The 26,322-nt window shown below is 45.0% G+C and overlaps 1 protein-coding gene across 2 annotated transcripts in view; it reads right to left on the reverse strand.

Moving 5' to 3' along the window:
• Window positions 1-1,209: 1,209 nt before the first annotated feature.
• WDR37 (WD repeat domain 37) overlaps window positions 1,210-26,322 on the reverse strand; it is a 72,800-nt gene continuing 47,687 nt past the window's right edge. For both annotated transcript variants that reach the window (XM_079772179.1, XM_079772180.1), the window contains exons 11-14: window positions 25,465-25,606; window positions 7,971-8,105; window positions 7,449-7,563; window positions 1,210-4,239 (exon numbers count right to left, since the gene is read on the reverse strand). In XM_079772179.1, coding sequence (XP_079628305.1) covers window positions 4,108-4,239; window positions 7,449-7,563; window positions 7,971-8,105; window positions 25,465-25,606 — 524 coding nt within the window. In that variant the 3' untranslated portion in view covers window positions 1,210-4,107. The remainder of the gene's footprint in view (window positions 4,240-7,448; window positions 7,564-7,970; window positions 8,106-25,464; window positions 25,607-26,322) is intronic.

The raw sequence follows: 26,322 nt of genomic DNA on the forward strand, positions 1-26,322 counted from the left end.
TGTGTGCGACTTCCCTTGCTCTTTGGTCACCCTTCAGTTCCTGACCACCTCACCAACCTTCAGGCTCAAGATTAAACCTCAGCTCTTTGGAGATACCTGGACCAAACTATCTAAAGCAGCTCCCTTGTTGCTCTTTACCTCAGCCCACAAATCACAAATGGACATCACTTGTCAATCACAGAGACTTTTAAGATCCAAAGATCTGCTTAGTCTTTTATTTTTTACCAGAAGCTGCTTAAAGATATTTCATTAGAATTAATTTTAAATTACACAACACTTTTATCTTATTGCTGATTTCATTTGTAGCTTCTTCCCTCCATAATATGGACTATATATGTTGTACATAACAACTGAGGTGTTCTCAATTTTTGGGATAATTTAACTTCTAATTTATTAAGGGAAAACAAAAATTTTGAATAGTTGAGGAGACACACGTCTTGGTGGCATTTTGATGACATCATAGTAATACAAGTCTTGCCTTCTTGATTCTTTATACTAATATGTGAAGTTTTAAATGTAACTGAATATGTAATTTCAACAATAATCACGTTTTTGAAGAGTAATGTAGAGAGTTAAGCAAGCAGTAGAGAATTTCTGAATGTACACCCAATGCCTATGCAACGAGCCTTCCCACCTGAAAAAGGGGCCACTGGCAGGCAGGACACACCAGGTAGTGTGTGTTAACACCTCCTGAAGTTCCTGCAACCAGCACAAAGCTTCACTCACGTGGGTAAGAACAGAAGGGAGGACCGGCAACTGCCACAGATCCTGACTTGCACTTTCCTGCAGAAAATGCGGTCAACTTTCTAAAACTGCAATTTTTAAAACTTTCGAACAAGCTTACCTGTCTGTGACAAGAACCAGACAAGCATCTTATGAGACTCTGAGGAACTTTGAGAAATACCTGTATTAGGTCCAATTGTTAATGCCCTTCAGAAAATTTTGGGATGGGAATGAAGGAAAAGCATAATTATGTATCGCTTAATATTAGCCTCTAACAAACAGATAGAAAATATAACACAATTGCTCTTCTAAGTCTAGAATTTATATTTTCAAATGTGCAATCCTATAATTAGAAATTTGTTCAATTGCTACATCATTGTGATATCCAGTAGCTATTAACAAAGTTGAACCAAAACAAAACATAAAAAAAGTAAAATAATAAAAAAGAGACTCCTAATAACAAAACTTTTACAAAAGTAATTATGGAACATGGATTTTTAATGAATTTCATTTTGCAATGAAGACACTGAACACTTAAAAACAATTACATCAATACAATAAAAACACTTGCTTCTACACAACACTTACAAATGTGTACTTGCTCCAAAGAAACTTGTTTTTCACAGATTTAAGCAACAAATAATTTTACAAAGGATTCTTCAGATGGCAAAATATGTACAGAATCTTTGACTCTACAGAAACCGATGTGCAGTGGTTGAAAGGAGTGTTGCTTTGTCCAATGCATCTTGTACAAAATTATCAATGCACATTTTTCAGTAATCACACATTTTCTTTGCATTATTAAATGAAATTCTGGACATGTCAGCATACAGGACAAAACAATTCCCATTTCAAAACACTATTTCAAATGAGATCACTTGTGGCTGATGACATGACAATTTCAGCCACACAAACATTCATACACGCACACATATTCAAGCACACGCATGCACACACTATTGCTAATCTCCTTCATGGCTCCTGAAATCACCAGCACTATGACCAGAGCAGCTGGAGGGATGCCCTCAGAGGACACACAGCCGCTAGCAGAAGCCTGTCCTGCTCCTGGGAACAGCCCCAGCACCATGAGGCCTTTGCACTCAAGGAAACAAGGGAGGCTGGGGCCCCTCCACTTCGCAAGGTGAGCCGCTGCCAGCCATGAAGGGCACTGGTCTGCACAGAATTAAATGGCCATCACAACATATATTTAAAAGCTTCAAAAACTTTTTAAAATCTTTTTGATTTTTTTAAAGAGAGAGGAAAGGAGAGGGATAGAGAGATGGAAACATCAATGAGAAACATTGCTCGACTACCTCCTGCACCCACACCCTTACTGGGGATCGAGCCAGCAACCCAGGGCATGTGCCCTGACCAGGAATTGAACCAAGAACTTCTTGTTTCATGGGTTGACACCAGGCAAGCTAAAAGCTTCAAATTTTTTAATCTGGAAGAGATCTAGTTCTTAAGTTTGATTTACCTATGTGTATACATTTTTCAATGTTACTTACTAATGGTGAGTCTAAGATAGCCCGGCATTCAAATTAAAACACAAGAGGGAACCCAAGAGTGTGGTTATGCAACTTATCATTAGGAACTCATCGTGCTCATGTCTTTGGGGGTGCGGTGCAGTAGAGAAAGTGTGATCATCAGCCATCTCAACACGAGACCACTCAGGAGAGCAGTGCCTGAACCTGGTGCTCAGGCCCATAGTGACAAGCTGACTTGGTTCTCAAACAGTGTGCTGAGGGCAAATGTCACACTTTAAAAATACAACCAATTCTTGAGCTTTAAAAATAAAGTCACTCTAAAGCATTGCTTGTCTGTTCTTTGTTAGCAACTTCTGTACTGTTATTACTGGCTTTTCCTGGTCTCTCTCCCTTCCAGGCTCTGTAAATTATTTCAGAATCACCAAGGACTCAGGACTGAAGTTTCAAAGATTAGCTATTGTAGGACCTGAGCCTGGGTGCTCCACCCCGGGCAGCCTGCACATGTCGCACTGCCCTGCAGCCAACGGTACCCAGGCGTGTCACTACAAAATAAGAGACACAGGAATGGGGTCAACCACAGTCGTTTTCAATGTAACCCTCTTGTATCTCTCCAAGGGGCCAGTCTCCGACATATTCGAAGGATTAAAAATATAAGGAGTAGTACACTGAGATGTCTCTTTATCAAAACTGTAACTCAACAATAACACAAACTCACAAATGTCAAACACAGTAACTGCTAAGAAGGCAAGGGTGACAGGCCCACTCCAGCAGTGGGAGGGTTGGCACTGAGGGGTGTCCTGGCGGCTGAGACAGGAGCATCTTGTCACCTGTGAACTATGGCTGCGGCTGCCACCCTGGTAGCTAGTTAATGGAAGTGCCTTTCCATTACATTTGCTGATTGTCTTTCTTGCCTTCTGAACTGAACTCAGTATTCCAGCTAAAAGCCAAAGTGCTTAGTTAGCTAGGCACAGTAAGACTCCCAAGTTTTCCAAACATTTATTTTTGAGGTAGTACTCATTTATTTGCATTGTTGGCTCTCAAATACCACCAAAGAAGTGAACCCATGCAGAAATATGCAAACCAAAGGTGTAGAAAATAAATAAGGTTTTGTCTTCAGGTAGCACAGCCTTCTTAAAAAGGTCAAGTCACATTCAATGGATAAGTTATTTGAAACTTCTAAAAATTGTTTATAACCAAAGCTATAAACTAAAGTGCTTTAAATTTTGCTTACGATCTGAAATTGGTGATTAGAGTCATATTTTAGAATTTGCTAATATGAGACCTCAGGATATTGAAATGATTTTCTATAAAAAGAACAAACTTTTTCTTTAAACAAAAAATGAATCCTGCAAACTCAACATCTGATGCTATTTTTTTAACTTCTAAGATCCAGGTTAATTTCACAGAACTGTAAGAGAATGAAGAGCTGAAGCTGAATTACACAACAGCATGTGCTACAACTTCACATGGAAGTAAACATAAAATTTTTTGCCAATCCTGCCATTCATCAGCCAACGCAAACACAGCTCTGCAGTCTCCCAGGACAAGGTAGATATGTAGGATTATTCCAGAAATGCCATAGACTTACACTCACAGTAAGTACACAGGTTCACATTGAACTCACACAAGTGTGATGCCCTCCTGTCGTATGTCAAATGCCACGTGCTATAGGGAGCGGCTTTGTTCCCACTGACCAGAGGATGCCAGCACAGACAAGACAGAATAAAAACGTAACCACAGTTCTGTACATCATGCAAGCTGGGTACAATGGGAAAAGGACATATACAAATCACCCTTCTCAGGGTCCAGCTCTCACAAAAATGGCGGATCGGTATGAGAAAAGCCTGCTCTAGTCACAGGTCCATGGCGAACTACGAAACTAAGGAGTGCTGGCACCTTATTTTTCCTGTAACAATGCAGGGATGTTGATGTTCCAGCCTATGGCTTGCCTGTCAAACCCACAGGTGAACAGATTGCAGGTGGGGTGGTCCTCACTCCACGCCGAGCAGCACACCATTCTTCTGTGGCCCTATTACCAAGCACACAAACCAGAATTAGTGTATTATTCCTCAAGCATAAGGGCTATAAAACCTCAACCAAATTAACAACTACACCACTCAAAGCAACCGAATTGAGAGAAAAAAAATTAACGCTCAGGATTAATCAGAGTGAGACAAAAATACTAAGTTGGCAGCAGGTTCTCAGGGATGAGCTGGTGGAAAGGCCATGATGAATGAATGAGGTCAGACACAACATGAATCTCATGAAACACACCAAAAGCACTCATGATTCTTGAAGAAAATGAGTAAGATTACAGTCCGAAAGAAAAAATAATCAATTTTTTTAATTTTAATGAATGAGTCTAGGTAAATTTGGGAATAAACTCAATGAAATTCACCCAAAGACCTCAAATATCATTTTAACAAATAGTTGGTTCAGGTGTTCAAGCAGTTAAAAAACACATTCAGTGTCAAATGAAAAAAAGGAAAAATGAATGGCCTTTCAAGTAGATTCCTGATCCTTTAGGAATTCCGGTTCAATACCACAAGGTTGGAAAAAATTACTGCAAAACATACAAAGTTTACAGTGTGATGTTTGGTATATACAGGCAGAGATGCAAGCAATGCCTCAGGACACGGTCATTGTTACTCTAATACTTGGCTGGTGCTATATCATACAATAAAGTGCTATATCATACAAGAAGGAGTAGAAACAGCTAACAGAAATTTAGTAAAAGAAACCCTCAAAACAATGGCACAACAGCTCCCTCTGTTAAACATTCGCATTTGAATACTGCTGGTTTTAGAGAGAATCAGGCCACAAAGGAGTCCCAGAATGAAGGGTTAGGGGAGCTCTTCTACATCTCTTTGTTAGGAACTTGAGAAGAGAGAATGCATAAGCATCCACTAGCTGACAGTAAAAATCAAGCCTCTGGAAAGAACTAGTTCAAGATGATAAACTCAAGACACTCACTGGGCCAACACTGAGATCACGTCCTACTACCTAGTGAGGGAAAGGACCAGACGGCACCTGCAAATGTGGGTCCAATCCAGGATCTCAGTCCTGCCTGAACTGGGAGCCCGCACAGGTGAGTCACCCTTTTATCTCATGTACACCCCCCAGAGCACACAGACATGACCCAAAAAAGGCTCGGGGCACATGCAGACTTTGAAACCACTCTGTGCCCTCCTAGAGTCACAGAGCCACGCTAACACTTCTCCACTCCTGCAGCCCAGATCCTGTGCGCTATCTGTAGACCCACCTTTCACTGCACACTGTACCAGCCCCTCCCTGAGTTCCTGATCACAGTCCACACTCTGGGAAATGGCATTTACACTTTCCCCAAAGTAAAACAATTCCATATCCTAAGCCCCTACTACTCTAGTGACCAACTTGAACTGAGTTTCATTGTCTCCTTATAAAGCTGTTAGCTGAAAGAAGCTGGGACAACATAACCGGGGATTTCTAGCTGTGGTTCTGTGAGACTGAAAAGCATACTGATTCATCTGAAATGTTACAGGTTCAGAATGAAATGAAATGTTATCCATTAACCTTAAAGGTAAGTATTTTCACAAACCACTTTAGGGGGAAATAAGGCCAAGCACAGAGGAATTCTACAATTCCAACAGGGTTGAATGTTAACAGATAATTAAAAATAAAGTTGTGCCCACAGAATTAGCTCCACCAACAACTGCTGAAATCTCTCTATTTTTTTGAGGAGAAATATTCTCAAAGTAATGAAGTCATGCACACTCATACATTTATTTGTAAATGCTGGCTTTCCATGTTGCACAGCAATTTTATGTACTGCATAGGCACAGCTATAAACAAAATAAAAGAGTAAAGAGAGAGATGTTTAGGATACATCAGTGATGCTCAGCAGTTACCCAAACACAAAAATCCCAGACAAGAAACTCTAGCTTTGTGTAGTTACCCTAATTTCATGAGTAGTTTTTCTGTGACCTGCACTCATAATTAAGAAGCTCAGTCACTAACTTCAAACAGCACACGTAGGAGCTACACAGAGAAGAACCAACCGTGTCTTGAATACACAGGGCTTTTGGAAACTTGGTGCCATTGCTTTGTTGCTCTGTTGGTAGCAAATGCCACTTGACCACTTAACCCCAGAATCGCCTGGGTCTGCAGTTCCTGAGCCCCACCTCCCACGGGGCAGACTGCAGCTCATGACTGCACTTGGAAGCTCTGCCCTGAAGGGGACATGAGCAGCCACCGAGATGCAGCCATGGTGGGAGAATAAGGTATCACAGTGACACACAGAAAAGGCGGAAAGTAGCCAAGGAGAGTGTGACTGTGGTGGGGCTCCGTTAGGCACAAAGCCTGCAGAGAGGCTGCCTTCATAAGCGGGAAGGGGAGGGGAGGACACTGGCTGTTGTTACCACAGCTACATCCAATTCCCCTACAAAAGGAGCCAGTATGTCACTCACTCTGGGACTTGCCCTCAAATCTGGAGCAACTCAGGGAACGAATCTAAACACAGGTTCCCAGGCTTCCCTCAGAGACTGAGTCAGCAGGTCTGAGCTGATACCACAGCCCAGGAAGCTGTGACAGGTGGTGCAAACACCTCAGTATACACTGACCCAACACCCCTGCACTGCACGATCTGGGCTGAATGCAAGTCCTAGCGCCCAGGAAAGTCTCTTCTACAATGGAGTTTGTCCTGGCAACCCACCATGGAAAGGGGTTCCTGGCTAGGGGTGGAGGGTCCTTTCTTAAGGAGCTCCCGCTTCTGCTTGGCCACCCATTGTCCTTTAATATATTTCCAATTTGCACAAGTTCAACTGAAAATATCTAAAACTGCTTTCCAGTACGGAGGCCACTAACCCACGCAAAAGTGAGTTCCTGAGACGTGGCTATTGATACTAAGGAACTAAATGCTGGATTTCATTTAGATTAAACTTAAAAACTAATGTTCAGTCCAGGTACTGGGAAACATTTTAACATTTTCAATGATAAATTTTAGGAACTCTAAATACAGATCAAATATATAATAAGAAAGTAAGAGTGTAAATTTGCTAATATTTTTATATTGACGGCATGTTCAAATGTTATTATTTTGGGTTTATCTAGTTAAATATATTGTTAAAGTAACTTCTCGCTTTTTTTAAAGTGGCTATTAGGAAACTAAAACCACATGTGTGTCTCCCAGTGTACGTCCAGGAGTCACTGATGACGGAGAAGACCTGAGACTCTGTGAACATGCATCACCAGCACAGTTACCTGCCGGCTGCTGCGGGGGAGCCGTGCCAGCCGCACGCCGGACATATCAAACAATCTGACTTGTCGGTTGTCATGGGGGAGGGCGATGATTTTTTGGCCAACGCATACATTGATCCTACAAAGAGAAAAGAAGGTTCCATATAAAACAGTGACAGCACCACGGTATTCCATACTATGCACACTTCATGGCAAACACAACAGTGAGTATTATGTGTCTGCAGCTTTAGGATACAGAGGCCAAGCTGCTTATATGCAACTCACATGTGCAGCATGTCACCAAAACAGAGGGGCCATAACTGGCTCATTCTTATTCTCAAAGCCCACTACACCAACCTGATTGTATACTTAAGTTTCAGTGTTTACGAATACTGAATTTGCATTAGAGGATCAATGACAAATATTTCCCCAGGAGTCTAAACCACTTTCCCAAGGTTCATTTAATTGTCACATGGACAAGACATTGTACTACAATCAACCCTATCAAGTCAAATAAACATCTAAGCAATGAGCAGCTTCCCTCACCTGTTGATGGCAGAATCCGTACGAATGGTTGCAATGGGGGATCTCATGTTCTTTAAATCCCAGACCTTCACAGTGCGGTCATCACTGCCTGAAACGACGTTATCTCCCACGGTGAACACAGCAGAGGTCACGGTGCTACAAGTAAAGGGCACGGGGTCAGAACCTCATCTAGTGTTCGGCATGGTGACAGTAGTTAGTACCATAACATGTACTTGAAATCTGCTGGGGGAATGGATCTGAAATGACCTCACCACACACACAGAAAAGGTAACCATGGTAGATGACAGATGTGCTAATTAACTTGACTGTGATCATTTCAGTGGAAACGTATATAGAACACCACATTGTGTATCTTAAATATACTCAATTTTTACTCGTCATTTATACCTCAATAAGAAGGAACAAACTTTAAAGATAACAAGAAAGGGGAGGAGGAACCAAGATGGTGGCATGGTTAAACAACTAATCTGCTGCCTCGAACAACAATTTCAAAAATACAACTAAAAGACAAAACGTCTACCACCCTGAACCACGGGAAAGCTGGCTGAGTGGAAGATTTACAACTAAGGAGAGAAAGGAGCACAAACGCTGAAAAGCTGAGGTACGGAGGCGCGCGAATCAGGCTGGCGGCAGGCAACTGGGCGCGCGGTTTTTCTTCAACCCGCAGGGAGACAAGCTCCCGATCACTCTGAAACCCAGTTTCTGGGGACTCGCGGGGGACCCAGACACCTACGGGGAAAAGCTGGACTCTCGGTCATCGGGTCAGAAAGTGAGAGTGACTTTTTTGCAGAGGTGCGCCCAGCAATCATTGTTTTACTGCGCTGGAACGCGGGGCGCAGGGACTTGGAAACGTGGAAAGGCAGAGACGGCTGACGCCAGTCATTGCCGTTGGCCACGCCCCAGTCTAGGGACGCCCTGAGATCCCGCCCCGCCCTGAGGCCCGCCCCGCACATTCTACAAACCTGCCCAGGCTCCACACAGCGGCTTTTGCATATAAATGGCCTGTTCTGTGGCAGCTTAACCAAATAAACTGCAGCTCCAGTCAGACTGCTCCAAAACCGCCCAAGCAAAGGAGGAGAAAACTAGTTCTTGCTGTAGCTCCTGCTGGGGGACACACAGTTCACAAGGGTACACCAAGAGTGTCCACCTCAAGTAACTGAGAGGCTGACCCATTGAACCAATAGGACATCTAGTACACAAAGCTACCCTACCAATTCAGGGAAGCAGCGAAATGAGGAGGCAAGGAAACAGATCACAAACCAAAGAAATGGAGGAGAACAAGCGACTGGACATAGAGTTCAAAACCACGGTTATAAGGTTTTTCAAGAATTTCATGGAAAAGGCCGATAAATTCAATGAGACCCTCGAAGATATGAAAAAGGACCAACTAGAAATTAAACATACACTGACTGAGATAAAAAATATTATACAGAGACCCAACAGCAGACTAGAGGATCGCAAGCATCAACTCAAAGATTTGGAATACAAAGAGGCCAAGGACACTGCTCCAGAGAAGTATGAAGAGAAGAGAATTCAGAAAGTTGAAGATAGTGTAAGAAGCCTCTGGGACAACTTCAAGCGAACCAACATCAGAATTATGGGGGTGCCAGAAGAAGAGAGAGAGCAAGATGCTGAAAACCTATTTGAAGAAATAATGAATGAAAACTTCCCCCACCTGATGAAAGAAATAGACTTACAAGTCCAGGAAGCACACAGATCCCCAAACAAGAGGAATCCAAAGAGGACCACACCAAGACACATCATAATTAAAATGCCAAGGGCAAAAGACAAAGAGAGAATCTTACAAGCAGCAAGAGAAAAGCAGTTAGTTACCTACAAGGGAGCTCCCATACGATTATCAGCTAATTTCTCAACAGAAACCATGCAGGCCAGACGGGAGTGGCAAGAAATATTCAAAGTGATGAATAGCAGGAACCTACAACCAAGACTACTCTACCCAGCAAAGCTATCATTCAGAATTGAAGGGCAGATAAAGAGCTTCACAGATAAGAAAAAGCTAAAGGAGTTCATAACCACCAAACCAGTATTATATGAAATGCTGAAAGGTATTCTTTAAAAAGAGGAAAAAGAAGAAGAAAGATAAAAATTATGAACAACAAATACATATCTATCAACAAGTGAATCTAAAAGTCAAGTGAATTAAAAATCTGAGGAACAGAATAAACTGGTGAACTTAATAGAATCAGAGGCATAGAATGGGAATGGATTGATAATTCTCAGGGGGAAAGGGGTGTCTGTGTGGGGGGTATGGGAAGAGACTGGACAAAAATCATACACCTATGGATAAGGACAGTGGGGGGGAGGTAAGGGCAGAGGGGGGGTGGGAACTGGGTAGTGGGAGATATGGGGGGAAAAAGGAGAAACAATTGTAATCTGAACAATAAAGATTCATTAAAAATAATAATAATAATAATAAAGATAACAAGAAAGGGTCAAGAAAACAATCTCACCATTCCTGACAACTCTGGCCCTAAATAACAGCCTCCCACAATATTTAAGAGCCATATTTTTTTCAGAGGCAAAAAAAAATTAACTACGAATAAATACTATCTTACATATAAAACCTCATCATTTCTCACAATAATTTCAAACTACTTTTATTTCTCTTAGAGTTTAAAACAAGAGATAAACTCAAATTCAGAAAACCCAGGTGCTACCCAGACCTTAGACCTAAAACTGCTCCACCAGCGTCAAATTTGTACTGAGTCCCTGTCAGGTGGGTTTCAACCCGGTACTGTCAACATTCAGGTGACCACTGCTCATGGGGTGCCCTGTGCACCTGGGCTGAGCAGCCTCTACCTCTGCCTACCCGACACCAGTCACGTCCCCTCCCTAGGTGCTACATTGCCGAACATCAGCCGCTGTGCTACACCGAGGGACATCATGTGTGACAGGGGCAGAAAGGGGGAAATGGGGAACCTGGAGCACCGGACCAGTGACCATCTGAACTCCCTATTTAAAAAGCAATGCCAGAGCTTGACTAGAATGAGGTGCTGCTCCTCTTCCTTGCAGAGATCACAGACAGGTGTAAAGAAACTGCTGGCAGAGCTCTGGGAGCAGCTCACGACTCGGGGCTGTTCTGAAAACTAGTCTTCGGGAGGTTTGGGCCAAGTTACATTTCAGTTATCATTCTGCTAAATTAATGGGAAAAGTCTCCACAAAAGACCATCGAACCCTATGTTAATGAAACGCTGAAAGACATTAGGTTTTTAATAAATCACAGCCCTGACAGGTATTGTGGGCCATCAAAGGGAAAAGCTGGCACAGAGACAGCACCCTCAACTCAGGTCCCACGGGGAGCGGGCCCCCATGGCCGCACACTGGAAAAGCTCAGACTCTGCCAGACTCCAGTAGACTCATTTATCTTGTCGCTGCGAGCAGCCGAGCATGTGCTTCCAGCTGACAGTGCGGTACCTCCTCACCGCACACCACTGCCCGATCTGGAACATTCCGCTCTCTCCGCGGGTCTCAATCGACGGAAAGACTGTAATGCTAGCACTCCTCATTAGGACTAACAGCTGTCTTCCCAGTCACACAGAGACACAAAACTGTTTTGCATAACAATCTGCCGGAATTTCATGGCTAAGAAAAAAAATATATGATGTGGAAAACGCTGGCCTGTGAAATGCTGAAGCAGGATGCTTTCCTGGCTCCGAGTCAGGACCTGACTGCAGAGCACCCGTTTCCTACTGTAAGGTGTACTTCCCCACAAAACAGAGTCATCCTTCTGCATCTGAGGAACAGACTAGAGCAGCGGTCGCCAACCGGTGGTACATGAGGTCCAAAAGGTTGGCGACGGCTGGATTAGAGAGCAGGCACTCCATCCGGGAACAGAAAGGGCAGGGCACCCTTCCCTGGAACACAGGCTGCATCTCCCCAGTCCACAGAGGCATCTGTGAAAAGCAGCAACCAGTGTGGCCTTCTCAATGGCCGTCCCCCTGTTCAGGTGCGCTGCAGTGTTCATGTGAACGTGCAGGTCCAACACCTGTGTGTCCAGGAGAGGCTGATGTGACAAATGGACCCCCAGCACTTTCCCACCAGCCAAGGTAGAGATCACACGCCTACACAGGAAACCTGCACACGCCACTTGACCCTATCATGGCCTCTGTGTACAAAGCCAGCAGATCATCACATTCCTTTCCAGGTCACCACCACTTCACAAACTGTTTTAGAAATTAAGCATCTAACAAATGACAGCATTCAGGAGACATGGCAGGATCCTGGAGAGCATGCCCTCCAGGGCTTTTCCTATCGTGTGCACTTGGCAGAGTTTAAGGAGCTCATGTCAGCCTGTCCCGTACAACCTCAGATACCTCAAAGAGGAACAGGACACTTCTTCAAATAAACACACTTCTGAATATTCCTTGATGGCTAAGTCCCCAAAAAACAGACCCTAAGATTAAAAGAATAAATAAATAAAAATTCAAAGGAAGAGTCAAACTTGTATCACATGTGATTCTTTTTCAGGATTGAAAATTCCACTCTTTCCTTGAAAAATGATGTTCAGGCACCAACTACGCCAGCCACTAAATATTCTCACTTGGTTGCTCTCCTCTCTACACCTCCCTCTTCAGGACAACTGGGAGATTTCCTTTCTATTTACTGGTAGAACTGTCCATCCAAGGAGGATTCTGAGCGCTACGATGTGCCAGGCCTGCTTTCTGTAAGAGAACCCCCAACAGAGAGGGGTGAAACCACTCCTGATGATGCTGACACTCTAGTGGAGAAGATGGCAGTGGTCCTGGCTTTAAAGAAACACGCTGCAGTTTTAGGGCCTGCAGTCTAGTTCTAGTGGCTGGAATGTGCTGCTGATTAAAAAAACAAAAACCCTGCAATGACCAGCTTTACTACTGACCAGAGAGAAAGGCTCCAAAAGTAGCTTTAAGAGTGTCAAGCCCACAGAAAAATCAAAGGAGGAAGAAGAGAGACGATTTATATTTGCGAAACATGTGAATGTAAACCAGGTCTTCATGTGGGTGAATGTTTCAAAAATTATCACACCATGAAAAATTATAGAGATTAAAATTACTCTTTGAATGTATCAATAATTTGAAATATAAAAAATCCAAATAAATAAGTTTGTATGAAAAAAAAAAAGAGTGTCAAGCCCTAGCTGGTTTGGCTCAGTGAATAGAGCATCAATTTGCAGATTGAAAGGTCCCAGGTTCAGCCGAAACCGGTTTGGCTCAGTGGTAGAGCGTCGGCCTGCGGACTGAAGGGTCCCAGGTTCGATTCCGGTCAAGGGCATGTACCTTGGTTGCGGCACATCCCCAGTAGGGGGTGTGCAAGAGGCAGCTGATCGATGTTTCTAGCTCTCTATCCCTCTCTCTTCCTCTCTGTAAAAAATCAATAAAATATATTTTTAAAAAAAAGAAAAAAAAGAAAGGTCCCAGGTTCAATTCTGACCAAAGGCACATGCCTGGGTTGCAGGCTTGACCCCCAGTAGGGGACATGCAGGAGACAGCCAATCAATGATTCTCTCTCATCATTGATGTTTCTATCTCTCTCTCTCTCCCTTCCTCTCTGAAATATATATCCTATATAATAAAAGCCCAGTGACCGAAACGGAACGACCAGAGACCGGAACGACCATGCCCCTCACCCGGCCGGCCACTCGCCAGAAAGCGGTTAGGTAGGTAGGCAAGCAGTTAGGGGCGATCAGGCAGGCAGAGGCAGTTAGGGGCAATCAGGCAGGCAGAGCACTTAAGGGCGATCAGGCAGGCAGAGGTGGTTAGGGGCGATCAGGCAGGCAGAGTGCTTAGAGGCGATCAGGCAGGCAGACGAGCAGTTGGGGCCAGCAGTCCCAAATTGCGAGAGGGACGTCCGACTGCCGTCCCTCTTGGACATTCCCCAAGGGGTCCCAGATTTCGAGAGGGTGCAGGTCGGGCTGAGGGACCCCACCCCACCCCACCCCCTGTGCACGAATTTCGTGCACCGGGCCTCTAGTCCTATCTAATAAAGAGGGAATATGCTAATTGACTGCCCCACCCTCAAAGATGGCAGCATCCACAGCCAATAAGGAGGGGATATGCTAATTGACTGCCATACTCTCAAAGATGGCAGTGCCCACAGCCACAAGATGGCGGCGCCCAGTTCCCTCAGCCCTGCCGGGGCAGCAGGCACCCAGCCGCTCCACGCGCCTGCCTCCGGAGTCCCCCAGTCCCCTCAGCCCCCCAGCCACCCAGGGCCGGCCCGAGGCGCAGGCAAGCTTCGGATGGCGGCTGCCCAGCCATCCAGAGCCACCCGAGGCTCAGGTAACCAGGGCCGGGGCAAGGCTTGCGCTGCTGGCAGTGGCAGCAGCAGAGGTGTGATGGGGTGTCGCCTTCCCCTGATCACCAGTTCACCTCCCAACCCTGAGGGCTCCCGGACTGTGAGAGGGGGCAGGCCAGGCTGAGGGACCCACCCCCTCCAGTGCATGAATTTTCATGTACTTGGCCTCTAGTATATATATTGCTATGACAACGCACTGACCAGCAGGGGGCAGGCGCTCAATGCAGAGCTGCCCCATGGTGGTCAGTGCGCTCCCACAGCTAACCTCCCGCGGCCGGTCAACATCCCGTGGCCAGTCAACCTCCTGTGGTCCCTCCCCCCCTGTAATCGGGGCCGGCCGGCCAACCTCCCGCGGTCCCTCCCCCTGGCCGGCCGGCCCCAATCAGCCCAGAACACCGGCCCTGATTTAAAATGATTACAGAGAAGATAAAATGAGTAGGGTTTATATGCTGATTTCTTGCTTGTAATACCAAGGTCAAGATTAACTTCCTTTCTGTGAAAACTGACCCTTGTTTCATTTTTACTGAATAATATAACAGAGAACCATAAGTTCTGAGTAGCTGCAATGGCTTCAGTAATTTTACAGAAATCTGAGAGAATGAATTTCCATTTAAATTAGGTGAGGAATGATCTCTCTCTCTGGTTTTAATCACCTGATTTTCCATTCCCTTATTTTCTGAATCCAAGACTTTGCCTATTATAATACTCACCAACAACAGCCAATGTTTCGACATCACCATGTTAAAAACTGGGAAGAAAGGAATTTCAAAGGTTTCATTTTTTTAATCTTCCAAAAGGAAAAAAATTTTACATCAGCTTTGAAGGTAATATGATACAGACAAGCCCTATTTATCAGAATAGTTAGAAAAATAAAAGTCAGAAATAAATCAAGAACTGCAAGTTTTTTACTCTGAAATATACTAGATTAGCCAAAAACTGCCAAGTTGAAAGAAAGTCACTGTTGCTTTAATTGTTAAGAAAGACATCACATGGAACTGCATGTCCAGTCCTGGGTGTTTAGTGACACCCCTCCACCTCCCCAGGAGACTCTTTCCTTCACTGGTAACAGAGGAAGTTTGACCTGAAGTGTTGCTCAAACTAGAAAATGGGGTGACCACCGAACACAGCCCTTACAGCCCAAGATTGTGTGCAAACAGATACATGTATGCCCACGAGAAATGGCACAGGCTACAAAGAATGTGACATGTGCAGATAGGTATAATCGTGTGCAGGGTGCCCATCAGAAGTGACATGGGCTACACAAATTGTGATGTATGTGCAGATATGCACATATGTGTGAACATGTTCATCAGAAGTGACACCAGCAACACGGAATGTGACATGTGTGCAGATAGGTATATACATATACGTATAAAATAAGCCATAACTAATGTTTTTGAAATCAAGTATTTGAGTTGCACTCTGAAAGACTGAAAGGAGCAAAATTATGTGGCCCCAGGAAGCATCCTTGGGTTCCACACGTAGCAGGGAAGATAACTGAAAGTAAAATTTTACTTTAAAAACTTCAGAATTAGTTATCATCACAGCCCTTCAACACCTTGTGTTTCCTTATTCATTTAGGAGAGCCACCCAAGTGGTAGCTGCCTGGTTCTTTTCTAGGTCATGTGTAACTCACACATTTTACATGTTGGTTGTCTGAGGAATGACTTTGAAGGGCCCAGTGGGGTGTTAGAGTAAAACCCTGCAGCTCCCACACATAGCAGAGCAGGAGAAAGCACAGATGTCGAATGGGTGATGTAAACCCACCTAGGCTCCAAGTGCAGGGCCTAAGCGCACAGACCATAAACACCATCATCTTTCCAAAGATAAGCCCCACCTCTGGCAGCAGCTCCCTTCCCTACTCTGCTAACTGCGCATACTGCTCAGTGGTTTTTACCAACACGTGGAACCTGATCCAGACACAGCTCATGTCTGTCTTCATGAGTCTGTAACAATGCAGATGGCATGTTTTTAGTTTGTTAATAACCTGACAATTCTTTTCTAGGTCATCTCAATAAAAGAGAAGCAACCTGAATTGCTCCTAACAAAGCCGAGAAGTAGAGTGATTTAACTGCACTAATTTCTTTAAAGTCCTTATTTTATTACATACTGATCAGCCCTTTTTTAAATGAGAAATTTTAAAAGGGTAAATGGAGAAGTATTAAACCTCCTCTTAAACTATAAGCTATACTTTGGGTTGAACCTGGGTAGTAGGTATACGCTAATGAAGCTGGAAAAAACTGAAATGGGGCTGCACACTGTCCATCTGAGTCCTTGGTTTTATGATAACCTTAGATACCAACAAACTATTGCCAGGAATTACATGTCTCTACACTTTCTTAAATAAAATTATTCCAATCTATCTAATTAAGAAGATAAAACCAGACTTCCAGATATATGGGTTAAGGGGACACGAAGCTGAGAGGGGCTTTAGATTCTGTTTAGTTTTGAGGCTGCTGCAATCCTGCAGGTCCTTTTCTTTCTTGGGCAGTAATTCCAGCCCCGGGGCACTTCTGGGGCCGTCCTACAGCCCCTACAAGAAACCTCAAAGTACAGCACCTCCTGTTCCCACAGGCAAGGGCTTAAAAACTATCTCTAAGAATAATGAGTTTACAAACCAAGTGCAGTCTACCAAAATTCATAAAAAGCCCTTAGAAATTATGACTGCTTTAAAGTTATGACATTTTCATATGTGTTATGCCAAATACCCAGGGGAGATATTTAGTACAAAAACGAAACCTCCAAGGCAGTGTGCCGACAGACGGCTGCCCGCCCCACCACAGGCCCGCACACACCTGACTCACTGACCAAGCACAGAACTCAATACAGTGAAAAATCAACCACCACCTGGTTATAAATGTCAAGCTGTCAAAACATATGACACATTTTCTCTTTAAAAGCATACAAAAAACTTAATAACACAACACAAAATTCAAAGCACATAATCTAGACCTTAGCAATAAAAGCATACGAAACTGGCATAACTTTAGAGCAAACATTATAATTTTTTTAACTAATATTTTTAACGCCTTGTTAGCTGTGGTGTTTTGCTTTCTTTAGAAGTGCTGAAGTTCACATGGGGAAGTAAAGTTACAAGTATATGGAAAGAAAGCAAAAAGGAAAAAACTTGGTGTTTCAAATGTTTTATCCATATTGAGCTAATTTCAGATTTTTTCAATGCCAGAGTTTATTCACACTTGTAAATACCATCAGTTGGGTATAGACTAGAGTCACTGGCCACCCGTGGGGGAAGCTTAATGGCCCTGTGACAGCCTCAACTGTCAGTCCCTTTTTATAGTAATTGAAACAAAACTAAACTAAAAAAAGGGGGTGAGGGGACCTTCTACCAAGCTCCACAGGGAAGGCACTGGTGCTGGAAGGCAAGAATCTGGGTCCTCCTATTAGAAAACAATTAAAATGGGAATGTCTCACACTCCTTTCAAAGGGCAGTTAACTGGATTTAATCTAAAAATAAGTTTTATCATAGCAAGAGTTTCTTGCAAAAATGTCTGTGCATCCACAGCCCCCAGGGCAATAGTCCTGGAATGACCTGTATATGGAGTCCCACCCCGGAAGAGCGTGTACCAATACACAGCAAAGGGGCAGGCAGGCTACCCAACTAGACTGCTTCAGATAGTCAGCTCACTTACTAAAGAATGGCATCATGTGAAAATAATGACTATATAAGGGTTTAGCTTATTTCAGATGGAACCACAGGATTTTAGCCCTAGCTTTTGAGGATGAGGACAGAAACATCCTATATAATAAAGAGGGAATATGCAAATTGACCGTACCTCCGCCAAAAAGATGGCGGCACCCACAGTGGAGGCAGGGGCTGTGCCCACAGCGGAAGCGGGGTCTCCGTAACACAAGATGGCTGCACGCACAGCGGAGGCCAAGTTCCCTTAACGAGCAATCACCAGGAACCTGAGGCTGTGCCCCTCCCCCGCCCCACCCCTGTGGGGCTTGACAGGGGACCTCAGGCCACACCCCCACACCTGGCAGAGCTTGACGGGGGACCTCAGGCCACGCCCCCCACCTTGGCGCCAGGCCGGGGGACCTCAGGCCGCGCCCCCCGCCCAGCAGGGCTTGATGGGGGACCTCAGGCCGCGCCCCCCATCTCGGTGCTGGGCCGGGGGACCTCAGGCTGCTCCCCAGCCACGGCGCCAGGCCAGGGGACCTCAGGCCGCGCCCCCCACCTTGGCGCCAGGCCGGGGGACCTCAGGCCACGCCCCCCGCCCAGCAGGGCTTGATGGGGGACCTCAGGCCGCGCCCCCCATCTCGGTGCTGGGCCGGGGGACCTCAGGCTGCTCCCCCAGCCATGACGCCAGGCCAGGGGACCTCAGGCCGCACCCCCCACCTGGCGGGGCTTGACAGGGAAACTCAGGCCGCGCCCCCCGCCCCAGCACTGGGCCAGGGGACCTGAGGCCGCGACTCCTGCCCTGGCGCCAGGCCGGGGGACCTGAGGCTGCGCCCCCCCACCGGGCGGGGCTTGACAGTGTACCTCAAGGTGCGCCCCCCGCCCCAGTGCTGGGCTGACCTCAGGCTGCTCCCCTGCCCCAGCGCCAGGCCGGGGTACCTCAGGACATGCCCCCGTCCCGGCGTCAGGCCAGGGGACCTCAGGCCGCACCCCCAACCCGGTGGGGCTTGATGGGGGACCTCAGGCCACACCCCCCATCCAGGCACCAGGCCAGAGGACCTGAGTCTGCATCCCCCGCCCGGCAGGGCTTGACGGGGGACCTGAGGCTGCACCCCTCTCCCAGCGCCGGGCCAGGGGACCTGAGGCTGAGCCCCCCACCCAGCAGGGCTTGACAAGGGTGGGACCAGCCGGGTCTGGATCTAGCCCAATGGAGGGGTGGGGCAGCCGGGTCTGGGTCTCACGCAATTTTGAAGCACACATGGGTGGGTGGGGACTTGACTCTGGGTCCCATGGTGCACCCCAGACTCTGACAGGAGGAAGATTTTCATATACATTTTACTAATTTTCTTTTATCTCTGACACTTATAGAGAAAGGGCAAATAGCAATATTAAAATATTTCCTCTAGCCGAGGCCTGTTTGGCTCAGTGGATAGAGCGTCGGCCTGCGGACCGAAGGGTCCCAGGTTCGATTCTGGTCAAGGGCATGTACCTTGGTTGCAGGCACATCCCCGGTGGGGGGTGTGCAGGAGGCAGCTGATCGATGTTTCTCTCTCATTGATGTTTCTAACTCTCTATCCCTCTCTCTTCCTCTCTGTAAAAAATCAATAAAAATATATTTTAAAATATATATATATATATATTTCCTCTAATTAATCCCCTTTTAATGTGCACGAATTTCATGCACTGGGCCACTAGTATGAGAAATAAACTGCCAACAGCTGGAGAATTCCAGGCATCTGGACATTCCCAAATTTCCCCATTAAACATTTCTATTATTTCCAAGACAGTACACACTACAGTTTCTCAATTCCTGCTATTAGGGAAACAGTTATATAAAGTATCTATAGTTACTTTTCATATAAATTGGTACACTTTGGGTCACTAACAGCTAAGCCAGTCATAACAACAGCCACAGTTACACAAGTAAATCCTGTTACGGAAAAATTCCCTTTATAATAAAGACATTTCATAATACAGAGTAAAAGTAAATATAAGACATCAAAAAAGAAAAAGACATGTGCATGTTTTTCCTTTCTAACAATCCACGATGAAAGCCTAAACAGAGCTTACATCAAGGAGCTCCGACCCTGTCCAGCAAAAATGATGCAGCACAGATTTCAAGGGAACCCACTTGGTAACAGATTTTCATCTTATTAGCAAAGTGTTAAGTCTCAAACTCTATTTTTCAGAAAAAAAAAAAACTAGAATCTATGTAAAAGTACAGAGAAAACAGTGAAAATGAAAAGACAAAAATCATCTCCCTCCCAGCTCCTAGAGAAACTAGTTATAAAACTAGGCCAGTAATGTTGAAGCCTGTCCGGCTACATCTTGCCTTAAGACAACAAAACACAACACACAGAGATTCAAATTAACTGGATGGTTAAGTAAATTACATCATGAAAGACATGAGATTCTAATATACGTCACTAAGAAACTTGTGTTGAGTTCCTAGAAATGACAATATGTTGAGATATAATTTTCCAAAGTGTGTTCTACATCAAGTTAACATGAAATATACAAGTTAACATGAAATATAGTGACCTGGTGCACAGATTCGTGAACACTGAAAGGAAATTAATTAGAAGCTGGTCAGCAGGGCAGGACTGGGTGAGACGGGCCGGACACGCCCTGGAGCCAACCTCCAGTGGTCCCTCCCAGTGTCTTTGGAGTGAGCGGGGTCCCTCCGGCAGGTGGGGTCCCTTGGCCTGGCCTGCGGGGATCGGGCCGAAATCGGCTCTCCAATATCCGCCCCCCCCCCCCCAAAGGGTCCCGGAGCGCGAGAGGGCGCTCTGCAAAGTTGCTGTCGTACAAGGTGTGGAACGCAAACGCAAGTATGCCATAAATCAGATTCAGGGCCAACAGTGCCTCAGCAACAACATAACGCACGGCTGAAGGTGGAATCGCACAGCCCCACGAGGAATCGGGCTTCCTCCTCTCTGGTTTTGGGGTGCGTCACCTGAGAACCGCCGCTGCCAAGTCACTGCAGCTCTTGCATTGAGCGTCTGCCTCCTGGTGGTCAGTGCACATCATAGTGACCAGTTGGAGAGTCGGACACTTAGTATATTAGCCATATATATATATATATATATATATATATATATATATATATATGGCTAATGGTCATGTATTTTTAAGAAATACTGATCCACTAAAACAATACTCCACATGAGACTTTTTAGGACAACACCAAGTAAAGAACAGCAAAGCCATGAGAACTGCACACCTAAGTTTTATCCTATATAATAAAAGCCCAGCAACCAAATGGCGGAATGACCAGAATGACCAGAACGACTGTAGCCCCTCCCCGGGCCAGCCCCACCCCCAAGTGGGCCCCCCCAACCTGATAAGGGGCAGGGCAAGCCGGCAAACCACCTGCAGCCCCTCACCCCAGCCGGTCCCACCCCCAAGCGGCCCCCAACACCCCAAAATCACTGCTTGGCTCCCTGGTTCATGTACATTTAGTGAAAGCACAAGAAAATAATTATCAGTCCCTTCTTTCCCCAACCAGAGTCTCCAGAGGGCTCTGCTAATACTGCAGCCAAGGTGTGGAATTCTCCCTCCACGGCCTGCAGCCCCAAGAGACCTTCCAAATTAGCCAAAAAGTCGACCTAAGCATTAACGGGATGGTGGCTCTTTGCTGAGGAATGTAGAGAGGCTGGGTGGAGATTTTGTGAAATTGTGGTGCCTTGAAGATTAGGTGAGCTTTCAATTTCTCTTTAAAAGGGGTGGCGAAGAGGATCCACAGGCTGCCAGGAGCAACAGCAAAGGGTAGGCACATTCAAAAACAGAAAAACTTTTAAACAAACAGACATGAATATCATATTGGGAAACTGAGGGCAGAGCCACAGGAAGAACACAAAAATCGTTAAAAGGCCATCATCCATCTTGATATATGTTTGCAAACAATACATAAACAACTTCATCTCATGGCATGTGATATGCAAAACAGTTCTGCTGTGGGTTTTCTTTTGGCCATCCTTAAAGTATAATTAGATCCAGCTGGGGGAAATCCAGCATTAGACCCCACAGCCGGCCCCACCCAATGGGCTCCCATCGGGATGGGCCCGCCGGACCCCATCAGTGTATGAATTTGTGCACTGGGCCTCTAGTGTTTAATATTCAGCAAAGAATCAGGTTAGAAGGATTCAGAAAAATCACCCAGGAATGCAGAAGTCTACCTAGACTAGGGGGATGAACCCCTGCAAGAATGTCCAACTTGCTCCCTGCAGTGGCAGACACTGTGCTTGATGCTGGAAATGCCAACAGCACAGCTCAGCCCAGCCCTGGAGGGGGGGGGGGGTGGCGGAGAAGGGGGGCTGGTAGTGCCTGGCTGCTGGGCATCCTCTAGGACAAAAACCCATTGGTTCTGAGGGGAAGCAAGAGATCCCAGGAGGGCTGCCTGGAGAAGCCATACTCAGACCATCAGAGATGAGCAATGAAGCTAAACACACACTCAAGATCAGCCACTCCTATGCTCTTCTGTAAGAATTAGGGTCTCATGTTTGGTTGTAAGAAAAGCATGTCTTTGCGTGGGGACACAGGTCTACTTGCAAAGGTAATGAATTCTAAAGGTTTTATTGGTCATATGGGTGCAAACCTACAGAACCCATGCCAGAGATTTTTTAAAAGCAATAGTAATAGAACAAGAGTCCTCAGCAGAAGACTGTAAAATGTCTCACTTCCTGCCCTAGCCGACGTAGCTCAGTTGGTTGGGTATTGTCCCGGGCACCAAAAGGTTGTCGGTATGATTCCCAGTCAGGGCATGTCCGGGTTGCAGGCTCCATCCCTGGTAGAGGGCGTGCAGGAGCAGGAGGTAGATGATTGATGTTTTGCTCTCTCTCTCTCTCTCTCTCTCTCACTTTCCCTTCCTTTTCTCTCTAAAAATCAATAAAAATATTTTTTAAATAAAATAAAATGTCTCACTTCCTGCTTTTCCAAACTGCAATTATTTCTAGAGGCTTCCTGCTAACAGAACACAGGAAAGTACTTTCGTGTGGAATAAAGAGCCATCTTATGGCTGTGGGCACCGCCATCTTTGAGGGTGTGGCAGTCAATTAGCATATTCCCTCCTTATTGGCTGTGGGCACCGCCATCTTTGTGAGGGTGTTACGGTCAATTCAGATATTCCCTCTTTATTAGATAGGATAATCAGAGGGAAACAGATGAGAACAGCCTTTATTAAACACTCCTAAAGCTAAAACTGACACTTTCATCAACTTCCAGTAATATACTAGTACACACATTCCTGGCTCTTTTAGCACAAAAGATATATAAAATCTTTCAGACAAATAAAGCAAGTGAAAATATAATGTGACTAAACAGTGTTAGAAAGACTCTTCTGGAATCACTCTTAAGAGTCAAGCCTCACCTAGAACCCAGGCAATCTTCAGGAAATTACCTTATCTCCCTGTGCCTCAGTTTACCTCCACAGAACAGAGGATAGACTCACTGTTAAGATTAAACAAATAGGACCCAGTTTTCACTGTGCCTGGTGACACCAAGGACTCAATAAAAGCAGCTGTCACCATTTTCTCTTCATTTCTGCCCCCCTTCCCAGACATGACCCCAGTCCTCCCTGGTTCTCCACCCACAAGTCCTTCTGTGTCCATCTATGCTGCACAGGACGGTTAGGTCAGTATAGCAAAGGTCCACTTACATCCTGTCTCCTAGAGACACAGCACACGTACTGACTGCCCTTTGTCTACACTCAAAACTCCCTTCTTCACAGTCCTCAAATCCCTGGCCACGTGTAACTCGGTGCAGTAGCGGTGAGCAGAGTTAGTTTAGTGGGAAAGCTGCTGGCACTTTCCACTGTTGGGTAGGGAAGTACAAGGTGAGGCTAGGACAGACTCCTACTGTGCCAAAGGCAGTATGTACTCAAACAGGAGAGAGTGCCGTCGAAAGAGACAGAGAAGCCACAGGAGGGTGTACTGAACCTGGAACAACTTGAGTATCAAAATTATGACAACTAAGACTTTATAACCATCGAAAAGAAAAAAGTCCTTGAGTCTATACTAATCCTCAACTACACTAATGAAGAGTGTAGAAGAATGACAGAATTAGCAAGATCACCCTTTGCAACACTCAGTGTAATAACTGATTCAGGCAAGGATCACTGATGATGTCAGATCTTCTACAAGACAGGCTTGGTTTCTTCACACAAAAATTCAATGTCATAAAAAATAACAATGAAGCCCTAACCGGTGTGGCTCAGTGGATAGAGCGTCGGCCTATGGACTAAAGGGTCCCAGGTTCGATCCCGGTCAAGGGCATGTACCTTGGTTGTGGGCACATCCCCAGTGGGGGGTGTGCAGGAGGCAGCTGATCGATGTTTCTAACTCTCTATCCCTCTCCCTTCCTCTCTGTAAAAAAATCAATAAAATATATTTTTAAAAAAATAAATAAATAACAATGAAATGGGTGGAGAACTGTCTTAAATTAAAGGAGACCAAAGAACTTTTCAACAAGTCTATAATATGTATGTCTTAATATTAGTTTTATAATTTAAACTACTAAAAAAAATCAGTAGTACAATTTAAAAATATAAAAAAGAGAGAGATAAGGGGGAAGCGGGGGGAGAGATGCCAAATTGTTTTCCAATCTCAAACTCCTTAAAAAATTCTGTCCTAGTGTTCCCTTTTGTATACTTCATGACTTTTGAACATTAAATCTAAAACTTAGTATCTAACATTCAACACATAAAACAGACTTGTTTGCTACATCACATGATGAAATGAATAAAATCCATATTTTGGAGAAACCAACTGAGCAAAAATTCATTCATGAAAAAGTGTTTACTGAACACTAATGTGTGTATGGCCTTTTCTGGATGTGCAAGGGCTCAAGCAGAACAACACTGCCATCTAGGAGAGAGATAGGGATGGTTTCGTGGGGACAGTGGTGGCCTGAGGAGCAAGTGACAGGACACATCGAGAGGTGTAACTGGACAGGAGTCCTACTCCTGGTCTGGATGGGGCATAGTGGGGGAGTGGAGAGGTTTGTGGGATGAGTAACTAGAAAGATAGTCACTTCCTGTATTGGGAAGAGTCAGACTGGGAAAAGAACAAGTTTGTGGAAAGAACAAAGTTCTGTTAAGATATGGGTACACCTGAGCTGCCCAACAGACAGCCAGACAGAGAAGGATGAGAGTCAGTGAGTCTTCTCCTGGAACAAACCAGACCCTGCAAATATATGGAATATCAAAATTAGATGAAAACGACCCCAGTGCAGGGATTTGGGAGTGACTGTTAACAGTTCCAGTGTGACCACCTCACACCGCCAACACTGGAGTACTTCCTGCTTCCTTTCTGATCCCCTCTCCTAATGTCCCATTATGTCTCCATCCAATTTTTTGAGAGAACTCTGGTGACTTCTCTTATTATCCTAAATTCTTTGAAATCTCCAAAATGGAGTTAAACGTTTAGGAAAACAGTAGCCATTTGAAAGACAGTGGAGTTGGAAATTAATATTGAAAATTAAGACAAGTATCAAGTTTTCATATCCACCCATAAAACCTTTTTCATGAACAATTAAAAAGAGACATATTGAATAACTGTAACTCACTCCGTATGGCCCTGGAAAACATTCACAGAGTGGATGGACGGGTCCCTAAAATCCCACAAGCGGAAGGTCGTGTCACGGGAGGAGGTTACCACGAGCCGTTGGGTGGGGTGTGTACAACAGTGCGTGAGTTCTTGGTCATGCCCTACAATACAACCAAAGACGACAAAAGTGCAAGGTCACCCATCTGCAGATACAGTTAGAATCAAGCTTTCTTAAAAAAACACTAGAATCAAAAAAGTCTTTATGGTCTCTATTACTAATATTTATTCACTGTAAACGTAAACACAAGGAATCATTTAATGACAGCACATGTGGTCACAGTGGGACCAGTTTTCCCTCAGGAGCTGGAAGTCCTTTCACTTGTACATTTAAAAGGATCATGACACTCAGTGAGTGTAACCCAGTTCCTGATCCTAACAGTTAAATGGTCTGGCAAATCTCTTTAACAGGCTCAGCTTGCAAACAAATTAATTCTTAGTTCTTCACTTCCCAAATGACCTCTAATAATATTTGTGGAGCCTTCTGTGAAATACAGTCTTTAACAATCAATCAGAAAATGCACCTATTGACAAATTTGAAAAACATTTGTGATGGGCAGAATTCTAAGATGACCTGGTATACACACCCTGTCTGATACCTTCCCTTGAGTTTGGGCAGAATCTGCGAATATGGTGAGCTACCATTCTGGTAATCTCAGTACGTTATAAGGCAAAATAGACTTTGCAGCCATAACTAAGGCCCCCAAACAATGTGGCTTTGAGTTCATCAAATTCAAAAGATGTCCTGGTGGGCCTGACCTGATCAGATGGGCCCTTTAAAGGATCCAGGCAGCCCTGGCTGTTATGGCTCAGTTGGTTG

Source organism: Cnephaeus nilssonii, assembly GCF_951640355.1.
Source record: "Cnephaeus nilssonii genome assembly, chromosome: 1".
Lineage (NCBI taxonomy): Eukaryota > Metazoa > Chordata > Mammalia > Chiroptera > Vespertilionidae > Cnephaeus > Cnephaeus nilssonii.